Source organism: Aphis gossypii, chromosome 2 (genome assembly GCF_020184175.1).
Source record: "Aphis gossypii isolate Hap1 chromosome 2, ASM2018417v2, whole genome shotgun sequence".
Taxonomy (NCBI): domain Eukaryota; kingdom Metazoa; phylum Arthropoda; class Insecta; order Hemiptera; family Aphididae; genus Aphis; species Aphis gossypii.
Genome location: NC_065531.1, coordinates 54572208 through 54588500, shown reverse-complemented (window position 1 = coordinate 54588500; position 16293 = coordinate 54572208). Strand labels below are relative to the sequence as shown.

General features: G+C 27.7%; 2 protein-coding genes and 1 long non-coding RNA gene across 13 annotated transcripts; 2 read left to right on the top strand and 1 right to left on the bottom strand.

Annotated features, from left to right (window-relative positions):
* Window positions 1-180: 180 nt before the first annotated feature.
* LOC114131573 (eukaryotic translation initiation factor 3 subunit C) lies at window positions 181-11079 on the top strand. The gene is made up of 15 exons (XM_050200044.1): window positions 181-316; window positions 391-506; window positions 6690-6822; window positions 6884-7260; window positions 7331-7458; window positions 7536-7674; window positions 8269-8531; window positions 8588-8800; window positions 8866-9019; window positions 9253-9468; window positions 9597-9737; window positions 9805-9943; window positions 10027-10220; window positions 10278-10620; window positions 10705-11079. The coding sequence occupies exons 2-15, from the start codon at window positions 414-416 to the stop codon at window positions 10887-10889; spliced, it is 2718 nt and encodes a 905-aa protein (XP_050056001.1). The 5' UTR covers window positions 181-316; window positions 391-413; the 3' UTR covers window positions 10890-11079.
* On the top strand, window positions 1044-5806 carry LOC126549742 (zinc finger SWIM domain-containing protein 3-like). 11 transcript variants are annotated; one of them, XM_050200041.1, is made up of 7 exons: window positions 1044-2610; window positions 2750-3027; window positions 3103-3257; window positions 3337-4600; window positions 4784-4852; window positions 4910-5017; window positions 5086-5806. In XM_050200041.1, exons 1-7 carry the CDS (start codon window positions 2369-2371, stop codon window positions 5607-5609), a joined length of 2640 nt encoding a protein of 879 aa, XP_050055998.1. In that variant the 5' UTR covers window positions 1044-2368; the 3' UTR covers window positions 5610-5806. The 11 variants fall into 11 exon arrangements, with proteins under 11 accessions (XP_050055998.1, XP_050055999.1, XP_050055995.1 ...); XM_050200042.1 differs by lacking the exon at window positions 4784-4852 and adding an exon at window positions 4658-4726; XM_050200038.1 differs by adding an exon at window positions 4658-4726 and having other exon boundaries at window positions 4784-5017.
* Window positions 3852-5949, bottom strand: LOC126549743 (uncharacterized). The gene is made up of 3 exons (XR_007603858.1): window positions 5802-5949; window positions 4071-4201; window positions 3852-3994 (listed from the first exon to the last, which is right to left on the bottom strand). It is a non-coding gene; the product is annotated as an uncharacterized LOC126549743 (long non-coding RNA).
* Window positions 11080-16293: the final 5214 nt, after the last annotated feature.

Here is a 16293-nt window from a genome sequence, read left to right as displayed (position 1 = left end):
TAAACATCTGAGTCACCTCACATCATACCATTAATATTTTGATAATCTTATATTATGAAAAAATGTGATGGCGGGAGGAATTTAAAATACAATACATTTTGAACGGGACATCGCCTTAACAAATGGATATTTTGTTTTGGTAACACTGCGGCATGGCGTGGTGTGATATTGTTTATCAACATCGCCGCATAGCATCCACGCTCACCAGTGACTATTCCCCGTCCCGGTTACCCCTCCATTGCGCTAATCACTGCAGTTGCGGGTTCCGATTTTGTCTGTGTGTCTTTTCGACTCCACGTTTTTCGTGTGTCTAAGTGTAATACATATTTTTATTAGTGTTTTATTAAAACTGTTATTTTATATCTTCATAGTTGTGATTTATTTTTGCAGATTTAATAACATAGTCATCGAACATGAGTAGATTCTTTGCAACCGGCTCGGATTCCGAGTCCGATACATCGTCCGAAGAAGAACAGGTTATTCGCCAACCAACGGCGAATTTCACAGTATGTAACTTTCATTTATATTAAATGCCTTGATGAACACTAATTTAATATAACATCGTTAAATGTTTACTCTATTTGTTACAACAATGTTTTTTGATGCGTTGCTTAAAATTTGGTACTGTCATTGTAACTTATACATACTGTAAAATGTATTTGTTTTCGGATGTTACCTATATCTAATAGTTGATAATACATAATATTAATTGAATTTAATAATTTACATTTTGCCAAACACATTCAATAAAATCTTTCTATTATATTTCCTTACAAAGGATCATAACTTACAATTGGGTTAATTTCCTTATGTTAACTATTAATCTTTAAATAAAAATAGAATGTTAATATAAAAGTAACTACTGTAGAAATAAAATATTTTACCATTTTCAAAATATTTTTTTTTTTTTTTTTGGTTCATATTATTTTTATTCAATCTGTTTCTAAAAAAAAGAACAATAAGAACATTTGATGGTAATAATCTAAAATAAATAAATAAATAAATAAATAATGGTTAAAATTATTAAAAAAAAAAAAAAAAAAATGATTTAACGCTGTGGCTAGAGACCCGGACACCGGGGATATAATGCGTAAATATTATATACCCGGACATTGTATGCGCATGCGCGGGGACTTAACAATTTCTGCTTTCTGCGCGACGTAATCACTGTTATCAGTTATCAAATACCGCGTAAATTTAAATTATTTAAATTTTGATATAATTTGATATATTTTAATATTAATAATTTGAATAGGTATTTAAAATATTATCAAAATACAATTTTTAAGTATTTTTATAAATTGTTTAATAACACAGGTCTACAAAAAAAATATTTTCAAAAACTGTCCTGTTTCTAATCACTGGTTTTATTTAAAATATGTACACCAAATTCAAATATATTAACTATTTGGTCATATCACGTCAGTTTTTTACAATTTATGAATGAAATATAGCATATTAACAAAAAAAATTTAAATTAAAATAATAAAGATTACCTATTTACATAACTATTTTAAACAACAAATACAATTTTTAAATTAATATTACTTCGTATTTGAAGAATATCTTTGCCTTTTTGAAAAAAAACTTTGTTTAGTCGATTTTCGAAATGCATTTTGATACTCATGTTACAGCCCAAGATACGATAGTTTTCTAACATAGAATTTACTATGGTTTCGTGATTTTCACTTTTAATATTTCCAAAAAAATTAATAATTACTTCTTTAAATGAACTCCAATCATTATTTTTCAATAGTTGTCATCAAATTTAAAAATGCATTGTCTTTGCATAATGTTCTTGTTTGTGGGCCTACAAAAATACCTTATTTGAGCTCAGCTTCGGAAAGTTGTGGAAATTTGTTGCATAAATTTGAAAACAATTTTTATTTTTATCTAATGCTTTTACAAATTGTTTCATTAGACCCAGTTTTATGTGTAACGGTGGTAATAAAATACGTGATAGACAAAAAATTGTAATATTTTTGAAATCAGTGTCAAAAAATACATTTAAATCAGTTATTAAATTTTAAACAGTAAAATCTTTGTAGACCTATGTAATTATTACAAACTAGTACAAATTTAACTAAGAGGCTAGAGACCATGACCAATTTGAACTGGTCAAAAGTAAACAATTGCATTGTATTTATTACATACCTTTAGATAAAAATTGACATTTTTATTGTTATATTTGTTGATATCACATTTCCTAATTTTAATAGCTGGTTTTTTTGTTGGTATTTTTGAATTTAACTGGTGAACTGGTGAACAACTGTTATTATACACTACATTAAAAGTGGTTTTTTTTCTTAAAATATTGAATTCAACAGTGTAAAAGGTGAACAATTGTAATAATTAGTTTATCATTAAGATGCAAATAGGCGATACATTCAATAGCTATGCTGAGTTTGAAATAGCTTTAAATGATTTTAAAAATTCAAACTTTGTTGACTTTTGCATTAAAGACTGCAAGACTATATCGTCACAAAAAAATAGGTATCCTAGATTGGCAAATACATCTGAAGATTTAAAATATTACTATATTAAACTGATGTGCATTCATGGAGGGGTCCATAAAAAAAAAAAGATTTGCCAAGACCAACGAAAGACCTCGTAAGTATTTAAATATTAATATATATTTTATTCATATAACATTTATAATTAATATTTACAATATATTAGGCATTACAATTTTTTTTAATAATCTTAAATAAAAATTTAATAAAGATAATTAATTAAATAAAAATTTCAGAACTATGCGCCAAGGTTGTGAAGCCTTTATTTATCTTATTATTAACGGTGAAGGAAATGCGTTAGAAATTAGTCGAATGAACAACATCCATAACCACGCATTATCTGAAGTGTTATTTAATCATTTACCTAACCAACGAAAAATGAATACACAAAGTAAGTCAGAAGTACTTGAATTGATGCAATTAAGAGCAAATAAAAAATTAATTCAACATACCATGCAAATAAAAACTGGTAAAATTATAACCCTCAAGGATCTTTCAAACATATATAGTACAGGTAAAACCAAAAAAATTTTAATGTAAAAAAATTTTAATGTATAATATTTGATTATATTTTATACAAATCATTCAGGAAAAATAAGTGACAGCAGTCTATACAAAATTGTTCAAAAACTAAGACATAAGCATAACTGTACTGTTGAAATTTCAGTTGATAGTGAAGAAAATTTAGTTGGCTTGTTTATTCAGGATTCAATGATGCAAAACATATTTGAAGCTTTTCCAGAGGTAAAAATGATTTAGTTTACTCACGTTTCAAATACCTGATTTCTATAATTATTTAATATTAGTATACCTTTACTTATAGGTTGTATTTGCTGATGCAACATACAAATTGAATAATTTGAGAATACCATTGTATGTCTTAATGGTTGAAGATGGAAATGGGGAAAGTGAAGTAGCGGCTTTAGGTTTAATGACAAATGAAGAGAAAGACACATTACGTTGGTTTTTCGAGACATTTAAAAAATTTAATAGTAGCAGTGAAAATATAAAAATGTTTATGACCGATAAAGATATGACCGAAAGACAAGTAATCAAAGAAATCTTTCCTAATGTTAGTTTAGCTATATGTCTTTTTCATGTGTTAAGGACATTTAATCGTGAAATTACTTGTGAAAAACAAAACATATCGCCTGAATTAAGAGACCAATTGAAACAAATTTTTGAAAAAATGTGTTATGCTCAATCTGAGGATGACTATAACTCATTATGTCAACATTTGGAATCTAAAGCGCCCAAATCTGTGTTTGAATACTTTTTAAAGAATTGGCACCAAATTAGACATGAATGGGTTACTGGACTAACATTTCACAATGGAAATATGCTAAACAATACTAACAACCGATTAGAGTCCTTTAATGGAAAATTAAAGAGCGTGATACCTGTTTTTACAAATATTGATGACTTCGTGGATAAATTGTTTATTTTACTGAAGTGCTTGAGGTTAGAACGTGATAGAAATGCTGTAAACATGGTGCAAAAATTACCATTGGTAAAAACTCGACATCCAGATCTAAGTAAATATTTTTCGCTACTTACACCTTACTCTTTTATGCTTGTCGAAAAGCAATTTGAAGCCAAGTCAAAAACGCTATCTTTCACAACTATTAATGGGTGTCAGTGTAAATTCTATGTAGCCATGACATTACCTTGTTGTCACATTTTCGATGCTAGACAAAAAACAAATACATCATTATACGATGAAAATTTATGCGCAACTCGTTGGACTAGAAAATATTATTATGAGAAACAACGAGCATTTCAAATTCCTACAACAATGCATGTTCAAAATCATTCTACGTGTAATACTTCTGAATATGATGATAATAATAGTTTGACAGTCATAACTAAAAAAAATAAGAAGTTATCATCACATCAAAAATTCCGAGAAACTTCTAAAATAGGAAGCAAAATAGCAGATCTTTTATCAACTTTATCTAATGAAAACTTTGAAAAAAAAATTGGTCAACTTAAATATATTTATAATGCTTGGAACGAAGGAAAAAATTTATCGATTAACGTTGATGATACATGCAGTGTCCGAGTTGAAAATCATTCCGATACTGAAGGTAAGTTAATAGTCAATAGTGTATTTATATATTACATATTGTATGTATTTGGATTAGATTTTATTGAAGAGATAGAAGTTGATGATACATGCAGCGTTCAAGTTGAAAATCATTCCGATACTGAAGGTAAGTTAATAGTCAATAGTGTATTTATATATTACATATTGTATGTATTTGGATTAGATTTTATTGAAGAGATAGAAGTTGATGATACATGCAGCGTTCAAGTTGAAAATCATTCCGATACTGAAGGTAAGTTAATAGTCAATAGTGTATTTATATATTACATATTGTATGTATTTGGATTAGATTTTATTGAAGAGATAGAAGTTGATGATACATGCAGTGTTCAAGTTGAAAATCATTCATATAAGCAAACATGCTCAGACACTATAGCGACAGTTGTTGGTACTGAAGGTAAATATTATTTTAAGTAGAACGCAACAGTAACATATAATTTATATCATGTTTATATTCTTATAAAGCACGGTTGAAGTCCATTAAACTGCCTTCAAAAATTAAAATATCTGGACGCCCCAAGGGAATTAAAAAAACAACAATTGGACTTCTGAAAAAAAAGAAAGGATTGCCTATACCTTTTAGAACGCAAAGTGCTGAAAAAAAACAAGAAATATTATTAAAATGGATAGTTACTGATGAAAATATTGTTACCAAAGCACTCTATAATAACTATATCATTGATGACGTAAGCATATTGACTCAGCAAGATGAAATACACAATGGAATTTTAGAGGAAGATGTTGATATAAATATGGTGAAACATTTTTTCACAAATGGCATCTGGAAATCATTAATAAAAATCATTGATATTAAGCGGAAGAAAGTCGTATGGTTATGTCCAACGTGCCAAAAAGATATTAGTTTGAAAAAATCTATTTTATGTGATAGCTGTTTAACATGGTTCCATGTTAAGTGTGATATATGTATTAAACCTAAACCTAAAAAGGCCAATTGGTTTTGTTCTCAATGTTGTGATAAATGTGTATAAATGTGTAAACTGTAATGCAATGAGATTATGTACATAAAATTGAATTATTATACTTTGACGAACATGACATGTAATTACTACTGACGAACATTATAACAAAATGTACATAAAATTGAATTATTATACTTTGACGAACATGACAGGTAATTACTACTGACGAACATTATAACAAAATAGAATAATATACCATACCTACACTTGGATTATTCTTATTAGTCTTGTTATTTCTTCTTTTGCAGTTTTGCCTAGGGATGTGTAAAATATCACATGTAAATTATTATATTATTATTATAATAACGTAATAATTTTAATTGTTTTATTCTGTGGTAATAATATTTTTAAATATATAAATATAAATATAAATTGATTATATTTGATAACTGATAACAGTGATTACGTCGCGCAGAAAGCAGAAATTGTTAAGTCCCCGCGCATGCGCATAAAATGTCCGGGTATATAATATTTGCGCATTATATCCCCGGTGTCCGGGTCTCTAGCCACAGCGATGATTTAAATATCTACATTTTAGTTGATGCTAATACTGTAACTTTAACTATACTAGTTGCATGTTTTCAAAAATAATTGTATATTTTGTCTAAATCTGATAATAATAAATTTTATCGTTCTTAAAATAAACTGCATAATTTATTTTTGGTAAATTTAATTTTTAGACATTACAAAGTTATTAATTAATTTGTTTTTATTTATCATATTCATATCTAAGGTTATAAACTATATAAATTCCTTGCTTTATTACCAAAATAGCTAAATAATATTTCCAGTAACTTCTTAACTAAGATAAAATATACTTTCAGAAAGCAATTGTTTATGAATTTTTTTTTGTTTTTTGATAATTTAAAAGCTATTAGGATGTTTTTTATATTTCTTTAACACTTAATAGTTTAAAGTATTTTTCCTTATAAAATTAAAATAATTATTTTATTAAAGTATAATTAACCTTGCTTCTAACTTAAATTTACAAGAGATAAATTTACTCATTTCTAAACCATATAATTAAAGCAAAATTAATTGTGAGTACAATTCCTTAGTAATTTATTACATATTGCTGTTTGGTTATAGTTTAGCGATGATGAAGAAGACACAAAACGTATTGTACGATCACTTAAAGAAAAAAGATATGAAGAGTTAACAATGACCATTAAGCAGATCAGAAATCATAAGAAAATCAAAGATATGAGTAGCTTGCTGACCAGTAAGTTGATATAGGCTTTTAAATCAAGAATCTTAATAATATACCATTAAACTGTTTATAGGCTTTGAAGAACTAACTCGTGCATACACGAAAGCATTTAATGCAGTTATATTAAAAGAAGAAAATGGAATAGCACCACGTTTTTTTGTCCGCTGCTTAGTTGAAATGGAAGATTTTATTAATGATGTCTGGGATGATCGAGTAGGACGTAAAAATCTATCTAAAAATAACTCTAAAAGTTTGGCTTCCCTTAGACAAAAGTTTAGAAAGTATGTAAAAGATTTTGAAAGTGACTTGGCTAAATTCCGAGAAAATCCTGATCTCCCAGATCAAGAAGAAGACCAAAAAGAAGATGAAGATGTGGATTCTGATGAAAGTGAAAGTGAAGATGAAGCTCCAGCTGCTTCATTTAAGAAAACAGAAGAAAAAATACCCAAGGTTAGAATTAATTTAATTTACTTGTATATTAATTAAAGATTAATTTTATAATGTTAATATTTTAATTTAGGTAGCAAAAACTGGTGGTGATTCTGACAGTGATGACTCTTTTGATTGGGGTAGTGATTCTGAAAGCTCTTCGTCAAGCAGTGAAGATGAAGGTCAATATCAAAGTATAAGAGAACGGTTTTTGAAAAAGTAAGTTAATTTTGCTTTGCATATAATGCTTGTACTTATTATACACATATTCATATAAAAAAATATTATTATATTAGATCGACTGATAAAGACGATGATGAAAAGAAAGAAAAGAAAAAAGAGCGCAAAGAAAAACCTAAAAAACTTAAACGAGAAGAAGAAGATGAAAGTGATTCAGAATGGCAGAAAGTTCGGAGAGGAGTAGCCATTCCATCTGTAAGTTAATATTATTTAATTTAGTATAAATTATATTTAATGATTGAAATAATAAAAAAACAGTTTTTGCTAGTTATAATATAATATAAATTTAATACTTAACAACAAAAAATAAAGGCAGATAGCAATTATAAAATTGTATAATTAATATACATTTCAAGTAGCAAAAGAAGACAATGTATGCTATACAAGACAGATTTGTTATTGGAAGCAGACTCATTTTTGGGGATAGACTACACCATAATGTTAAAATGGGGGTTCTATACTTACCGTGAAATAAGAACGCACCTGAGTGGTGGACCAAAACAAGTTCACCATTTATACAACAAGGTACGTTCTTATTCCGCAGTGAGTCTTTTAGTATTAACCATTGGTACTTATTGTTTCATATGAAATTGTTTATTTTGTATTAGTATATTACTATCATTGAAGCATAGTTTGTACATTGTACAAATTTTTATATAAAAGTGAAGTGAAGAATAGATATGTATTTATATTTTGATTATAAGTAATAACATTAATTAATAGTATTATGATAATATTGAATTATGAAGCTGTGTGGCGTAATAATGTGAATATTATTAAATTATTTAGGAAAAACCAAAAATGTTTGCAAAAGATGCAGAAATTACTCCTGAGGCTGTTCTGCGTAAATTAACAGAAGTAATTGCTGCCCGTGGAAAGAAGCGTACCGATCGAAGAGAACAAATTGAACTGTTACATGAATTATTATTAATTTCAGAAGCTCATAGTCTAGGTTTAGGATTGAGAGTGAAAATAAAAATGTCCATTATTTCTTCTATCTTTGATTATAATCCTAAAGTATCTGATGCTATGAAGCCAGAAATTTGGAGCAAGTATGTTAAACATTCTATATTTATTGTTGAATATTAACAACATAAATTTATTTTAGGTTATTGGATTGTATTGTTGAACTTCTGGACTTGATTCTCCCTGTTAAAGACACAATATTCATTGGAGAATCAGTAGCAGAAGATGCTGAGACATTGGATAACCCAAATTTTAGAGTACGAGGTTGTGTGCTGACTATTGTTGAACGGTTAGATGAAGAATTCACAAAACTTTTAAAAGAATGTGATCCTCACAGTAATGATTATGTACAAAGGTCAGTATATTGTTAGTGTTATGTTTTGCTGTTATGATTTAATGCATTTAATTATAAACATTTAGATTAAAGGATGAGAAGCGTGTATGCGAAATCATTGATAAGGTTCAACTGTTCTTGGAGCACCAAAACATTGAGGCTGAAATCTGTCGTATTTATATGCGTAAAATTGACCATCTCTACTACAAATTTGATCCACTTGTATTGAAGCAAAAGAAGGTAAAAATATTAATAACTTATTAATATGTTTTAAATTAAACATATTTCCACTGTTATTCTACACCTTTTTTTCATTGGTTTTTCTATAAAATGTTGAGAGTAATAATCCTTTTTAATAAAACTCTTATTATTTATGAATAATTACTCATTTTTTTAATTGTATAAATCTATAACTAGTGAAATATTATTTATAAATAAATATTATATTTATGTATAAATTGAATAAATTTTAGGGAGAAATTCTTGCATCACATAAAACAAATGTTCAAATAATGGAAAACTTATGCAAATATATCTATGACAAAGATTCTACAGATCGTTTGAGAACAAGGGCCATTTTGTGTCATGTATATCATCATGCTTTACACGATAACTGGTTCCAAGCAAGAGATTTAGTACTTATGTCTCATTTACAAGAAACCATTCAGCACTCAGATCCTGCCACTCAGGTATGTATTGTATAAATATTAATAATAATTAGTTGGCGTGCATTGTTTTTTTAAAAACGATGTCTGGTACCACCTAACTTTAATATACTGAATATATGAAATTATTTTATGACATAAATTAAATATAGATTCTTTACAATCGTACCATGGCACATATTGGCTTGTGTGCATTCCGTCAAGGCAACATTAAAGATGCTCACAACTGTTTGGTTGATCTAATGATGACTGGTAAAGTGAAAGAGTTATTAGCCCAAGGATTGTTACCACAAGTAAATACTTAATATTTTCCTCATTAATAACAGTTAATCATAATTTTTTAATATTATTTTTATGAAGAGACAACATGAACGTAGCAAGGAACAAGAAAAAATAGAAAAACAAAGACAAATGCCGTTCCATATGCATATTAATTTGGAACTCTTGGAATGTGTGTATTTGGTATCTGCTATGCTTATTGAAATTCCATACATGGCTGGTAAATTGAATTATAAATACTGTTTAATTAATTTAATACTAAGTAAAAGCATTTCTTAATTGCATTTTAAAAATATAATCTAGCTCATGAATTTGATGCTCGGCGACGTATGATATCCAAAACATTTTACCAACAATTACGTTCTAGTGAACGACAGTCTTTAGTTGGTCCTCCGGAATCGATGAGGGAACATGTTGTCGCTGCTAGTAAAGCAATGAGGAATGGAAATTGGTGTGCATCCCGTAATTTTATAATAAATGAAAAAATGAATGCCAAGGTATATGTTTATAAATTTTATTTTTATTATTTATTAAATTAATTATTTTGTTAACAGGTATGGGAATTGTTCTATGAAAGTGATAGAGTGAGAGATATGTTAGAACGTTTAATAAAAGAAGAATCTTTGCGTACATACTTGTTTACTTATTCTCATGTTTATAACTCAATTTCAATGAAAACGTTATCAGAGATGTTTGAACTTCCTAAGAGTACCACTCATTCTATCATTTCGAAAATGATAATTAATGAAGAGTTAATGGCTTCTCTTGATGATCCAACACAAACAGTAGTAATGCATCGCAGTGAACCTAGTAGGTTACAATCGCTTGCTCTACAATTAGCTGATAAAGTAAACAACTTTGTTGACTCCAATGAAAGAATTTTTGAAATGAAGCAAGGTAAATTAAAAACAATTAAAAAAAACCATATTTATCTGTTGTAAGTATGAGATTATTGTATTCATCGATTTATTTTTCCATTAGGAAACTTTTTCCCAAGAGGAGGTAATCAAAATCAAGGAAATTATAGACAAAACTTTGGTCGGCAAGGAGGTGGTGGACATGGCGGGCACGGCGGACATGGAGGACATGGTGGACACGGTGGCCATGGAGGACATGGAGGACAGGATTGGAATAGACAGCGAAGAGATAACCGTAATAATTATTAACAGTTTGAATCAAATAGTTATTATTTTTTTTTTCATGAATATTACAGTTTTAAGTATAAACTCAAATCTTATAGGAAAATATTTCTGTTCAACTTTTTTATTGAATGAAATTAGTATAGAATAAATTTGTATTCTATACGAAATGAAATATTTAAAATTTACAATTAAATATTATTTATTAATATTTCAAGTCTGTGTTATTTTTTTCAACCATTTTTATTATAATTTAAACAATCCATAATCTTGTATACTTGTATCTTGAATAAACTAATTATATAATTACAATTGTTATGATATTAACTTAATTATTTTTGATTGTTTTTTCAAAATATACAAGTTATACAACATTAATCCTGTAGAGTATAGATCACAAAGTAATATACATAATATTATGACTTAGTTATTTTAGTTTATAGTATAGTCAAGTGTTTTGTAAAGGATTTTTCAAAACAATTACTTAAAAAGTTGTATTCATTTTTTTAAAACAAATTTGGATGAACTCTATAAAAATTTTCTAGATTTTTTTTAGCCCTTAGTATAATAGTAAAAATTTATTCATATTTTTTGTATGGGTATTACATTTAAATTGGACTATAATATTGTCGTTGTAAGCAATTACACTTAGGTCACTTTAATCAGAAATAACTCATTTTGAGTTAAAATTTGTAAAATTTATATTTTTTAGAACTTTAAAAATGCACTCTAATAATAAAGGAATTTTTATAACTGGAATAACAGTTTTTATGACCATGAAGCGTTATTTAAACAGCATAAACTCCATTGACAATTTAAAGTATTTAAAAACATAATGTTTTAGAATAAGTACTTAAAAATTTCAAAATTTAACTGTTACCTCATTTACTAAATGTTAAGGTCCAAAATTCAGTCTTACTCTTATATATAATTCTAAATCAATTTACCATAAATTAATAATCTAACTTATAGATAAATGATAATACATTTTTCCATTATATATTGATAAATCAAATTGTTCAACTCCTACTCTGCTACTCATGTGGTCTAGAAACATCTTGAACAGCGTTATTATGTAGGTAATGTTTTATAGTATTTTATTACTATATCAGATGTTAAATAAATTATCTATGCATTGATATATTATGTTTGATTCAGTTAATGCATAATATAAGATTCTTAGACCTGTAAAGTATCACTTGAAAAACTCAATTTATATCTATCTGAAAAATACTATTTTTACTACCATTTAACAGTTTGCATAATGGAAATTACTGTACCAACTACTTCTCAACTAGTTAGGTTTCAATAATAATATTGATTGCCACTTGATTTTTAAAAATCGAGGGAGATGCGTTGTAGTTCGTTCGAGGCTTTGAGAAACATTTTTGTTAGATGTTTCATTTAATTAACCATAATGATATAACCTTTAACTGGCGATGCAAACTTTTATCCATTTAGACAACAACATTTTAGTTGTACCTGTACCACCTACATATTTTAATCACTCAGTACCAGTTACACAAATATCAAATGATTTCATGGAAAATGAATTTTACTTCAGTACTGAAAATACTATTACTTCAATAAAAATAATTTTTCAAAAGTTAATATTAAATACGTATTTATTGTTATTCTTTATTAACAAATCATTTCAAATAACAGATAGCTTTTAAATACTAATTTTATGTATAATAATTTATAATTAGGACCCAGATTTTAAAGCATAGGTACCTACTTTACTTCTTTTTTTATATATGAGGTAGAACTCAGGTAGAAGTCTAATTTTTATACATAAATTCGTTTCACGTCATTCTGATTCTAATTACACAATAATTTTTTTATGTAAATGCTTTTTTATATGTTTATGATGCTATTGTAATAAAAAATAAATAATTAATATGAAATGTAAAAACCCAGAATGCGGATAAGGGATTATTATTGTTTTCGTTATCTGCTTGTTTATAAAATGTATTAAACGAATAAAAAATATAGATTATAAATCTACATATATCCTGCAGTACCTATGCAGCCAGTATGTCTATAACATCGATATCAACCCCCATTTCAAAATTTAAGATTTAGTGTTGTAATTTGAAACCTCTTGTATGAAGTGTGCACCGATCACTTCAGTGGATGTAGAGAGTTCATTTTCTACGTATAAAAATATTCTGTAGGACAATAGAGTCAGTTTCATAACTGAAAATCCAGGGAAATACATGGTACCTACTTAATTATTTTTTTAATTAAATAAATATTTCAATTTTTATAACTAGTTCATGTTAATTTTTGGTCATGCTTTTTTTAAAAAAAACACGCTTCTTTTTTACTTTTTAAAACAACCGTGTGCTTTTTTAATTGCTTATTATGCTTTAAAATTCCGAGCCCTACATTAATAAGTAAATAATATATATATTTAAATTAAAATGTTAAAACTATTGTTTACATTTGCGAATTCCTGATTCTATTTTATACTTTAATAGTTTAATACGTTCTTTTACGTTATTCTACAAATTAATTTTTAATTTTGTTGACTATCATTTTTTTTTCACAAATAAAAGGAAGTTTACATACAGGTTAATTTTTTTTTCTTAATCTGGCTTTATTTTGAAAAATTACTATCTATACATTTGTACAATAAGTACCTAATGTATACAGTTTACACGACAGTTGAATACATTTTTTCCCACGAGAAGGAAATCACACATTTATTTTGTGACATTACGACACCTCTTAATATTTGAAATTTTGAAATGCCTAAGTCTCAAGTCAACGGTTCCCAAAATATGCACGGTGCACCGTAAGAACTTCCTAAGGACACTACGGTCTACGGCTCATAATAAATAATTTTAAATGAATAGAATTTTTTTTGTTCTGTCTTTCATGGTATTCACAGCAAAGCACCACAAGCTGAATTTAGTTCAAAAAAGGGCACCACGGAAAAAAGTTTGGGAACTACTCGCTTAAGATATTAAGTTGTGACACCAGTTCTTTTTACAAAGTCGTCGGGTTTCCGAGGAGTGTAAACTGTGAGTGATGCTATAGCAGCTTTAGTATAAGCTCATTGATCAGGTGGTTTGAATTATCTTACAGTTTCAAGTTAGGCATGAAATCGTTTGTAGAAAAGAACAAGATTTTCGTTGATGGAAAGTAATATAAGGTCAAAAAATTAAGGGCTCATTTAAGTGTCCTCGGCAGATGAAGTCTGAAAAGTCTGGAAGTCTTTCAAGTGTCTTTAAGATACTCTGCGGTATTTAACCTTCCGTTGGATGAAGAATGATGACGTTGTTGATTGATGCGGGTAGTCAGTTATGAAGTCTGACTGGTCTGAGTGTGAAAGAGGACATCGTTTTGTTGATTTCGATTTTCCAGTCAGTGAACCATTGTAAGTAGGCATTCATGTGAATTAGCAGTTAAGAATTGGTTAATAATTTTAGTAAATACCTACATCATGCTAGATGGGAGTTATTTAAATGCTTCGGAACATCCGAAAAGACTCCAGGATAGTATTTTTTATTTTCTATTTCAGATCAAATAAAGAAATGTTACAAAATTTAATAAAAATGTAATCAACTAACTTTTCAAAGTACATACCTACCTACCATACCTATTATTAGCATGAGTCATAATGTACTTAACAAAAATTAAAAATAAACACCGTGTTTTTGTATAATATCATATATTCATATGTTTTTATAACTAGACCAGGTTCAGGTAATTTATCATTTAAATAATTATATATCAATTACCAACTAAAAAATGAAGTTAGTAGTATTTTTTAGGGCTTGCGATTTTTTTTTTATTTATGAAAACAATAATTATAAGTAAAAATTATAAACTACCAAGTCTACTAAACATTTAGTTTCTCTGCTCAGGATCTAAAATAATATAATATCAATATGGCAATGTATTTATAAAAAACTTGATTTTTAAATTGTTCCCAGACATTGCGTGGAAAGCCTCAGTTACCCTCATTATAAACACACCATTTTTATATGATTATGATTTATAGTAATAATAATATGAATATTGAATATGTATGATATTAATATTATACTATATTATATTTTATATTATTGTATAGGTACCTTTAATCGTGTTGTATATTTGTATTTCCTTTACAACAAATAAACAAATTACAAAATTATAGTTCAAACTCAAAGTAATAAGTAAAAAGACCGATTTATCATGCATAATAATAAATATTAAATGTATACTTTAAAGTATCATAATATTAGATCGATACCGACAATGAATTAAAGATTTCCTAGTTTCTACTTTCCTAGTTCTTAAACCCGGATGCTTGATTACTGATACGGTAGAACCAGGGGTGGATAGGCGAGAAATCGGGATGGATTTTCCCGGTGAGCCCCTGTTTATAGCAATTTATGAGGCCCCAGTAAAAACACGGTAGGTATTTTATGTTTTAAATGTTATTAGGTACTTATGAATAAATAATAATATAATAATTATAATATTGAACTATATACAATTTGGAAACAGTTTATTTAATTGATATTTGGTATTACAATTAATAATGAAATAAATACTTATATGCGTTTACGGATTTTTGGCTTTACGTTAATAAATAATAATACATGACATTTTAGTACATTTTTTACTATAGTACCTATCTGAGTATATTATGGTCTATCGGTCTATGGATAATGAATATAATAATATATTATGTATATTATTTTTATTATAATAATGTCTAAATACTAAATATCGTCTATTTTTCGAGTATGATCGTGGAAACCGGAAAGGAAGTGAGAATACCGTTGATTACCATTACGAAAACTTAAGTATGTAAAACATTATTAAATTGTTCATCGTCACGGGATCATTATTAGAAAGCTTAATATTATGTTAATAACTATTGAAAAAGAAATTTTAACTAAAATTAACATTAATGATATTGTTGATAAGGTTGCAGCACAAAGTGATGTATAAAAAAATGTATGTATTACTTATGACTGAATAGTTTTATAAAAAAATAAAATAATATGAGAGTAAGAATGTACACTTATTTTATAAATGCAGTGAGAACGAAGCGAGCTAGAAAATTTTGGACCCTTAAATTTAATTCCCGGTAATATAAAATAAGACCTATCAGCCAATGGGTAGAACTAGAGAGCCTAGATAATAATAGTAATTATTATATAGGCTCTCTAGGTAGAACCCTAAACCACTGTTTGAAACTATCTAATAACTACCTATTGGCTATTAATTATTATAAGTTATAACTTATAAGTTATAACAAACATAGATGTATGAATTATTTTACATTATGCAGGAATGCAGGATTATGCGGCATTTATGCCGTACCCGCAACCCGCGCGATTTATTCTTCCACGACCAACGGCCGTTCGTCTACACCCCGCCGCCGCCAACCATACGACGGTAGACGGTGTTTGCGTCGCGCACTGCG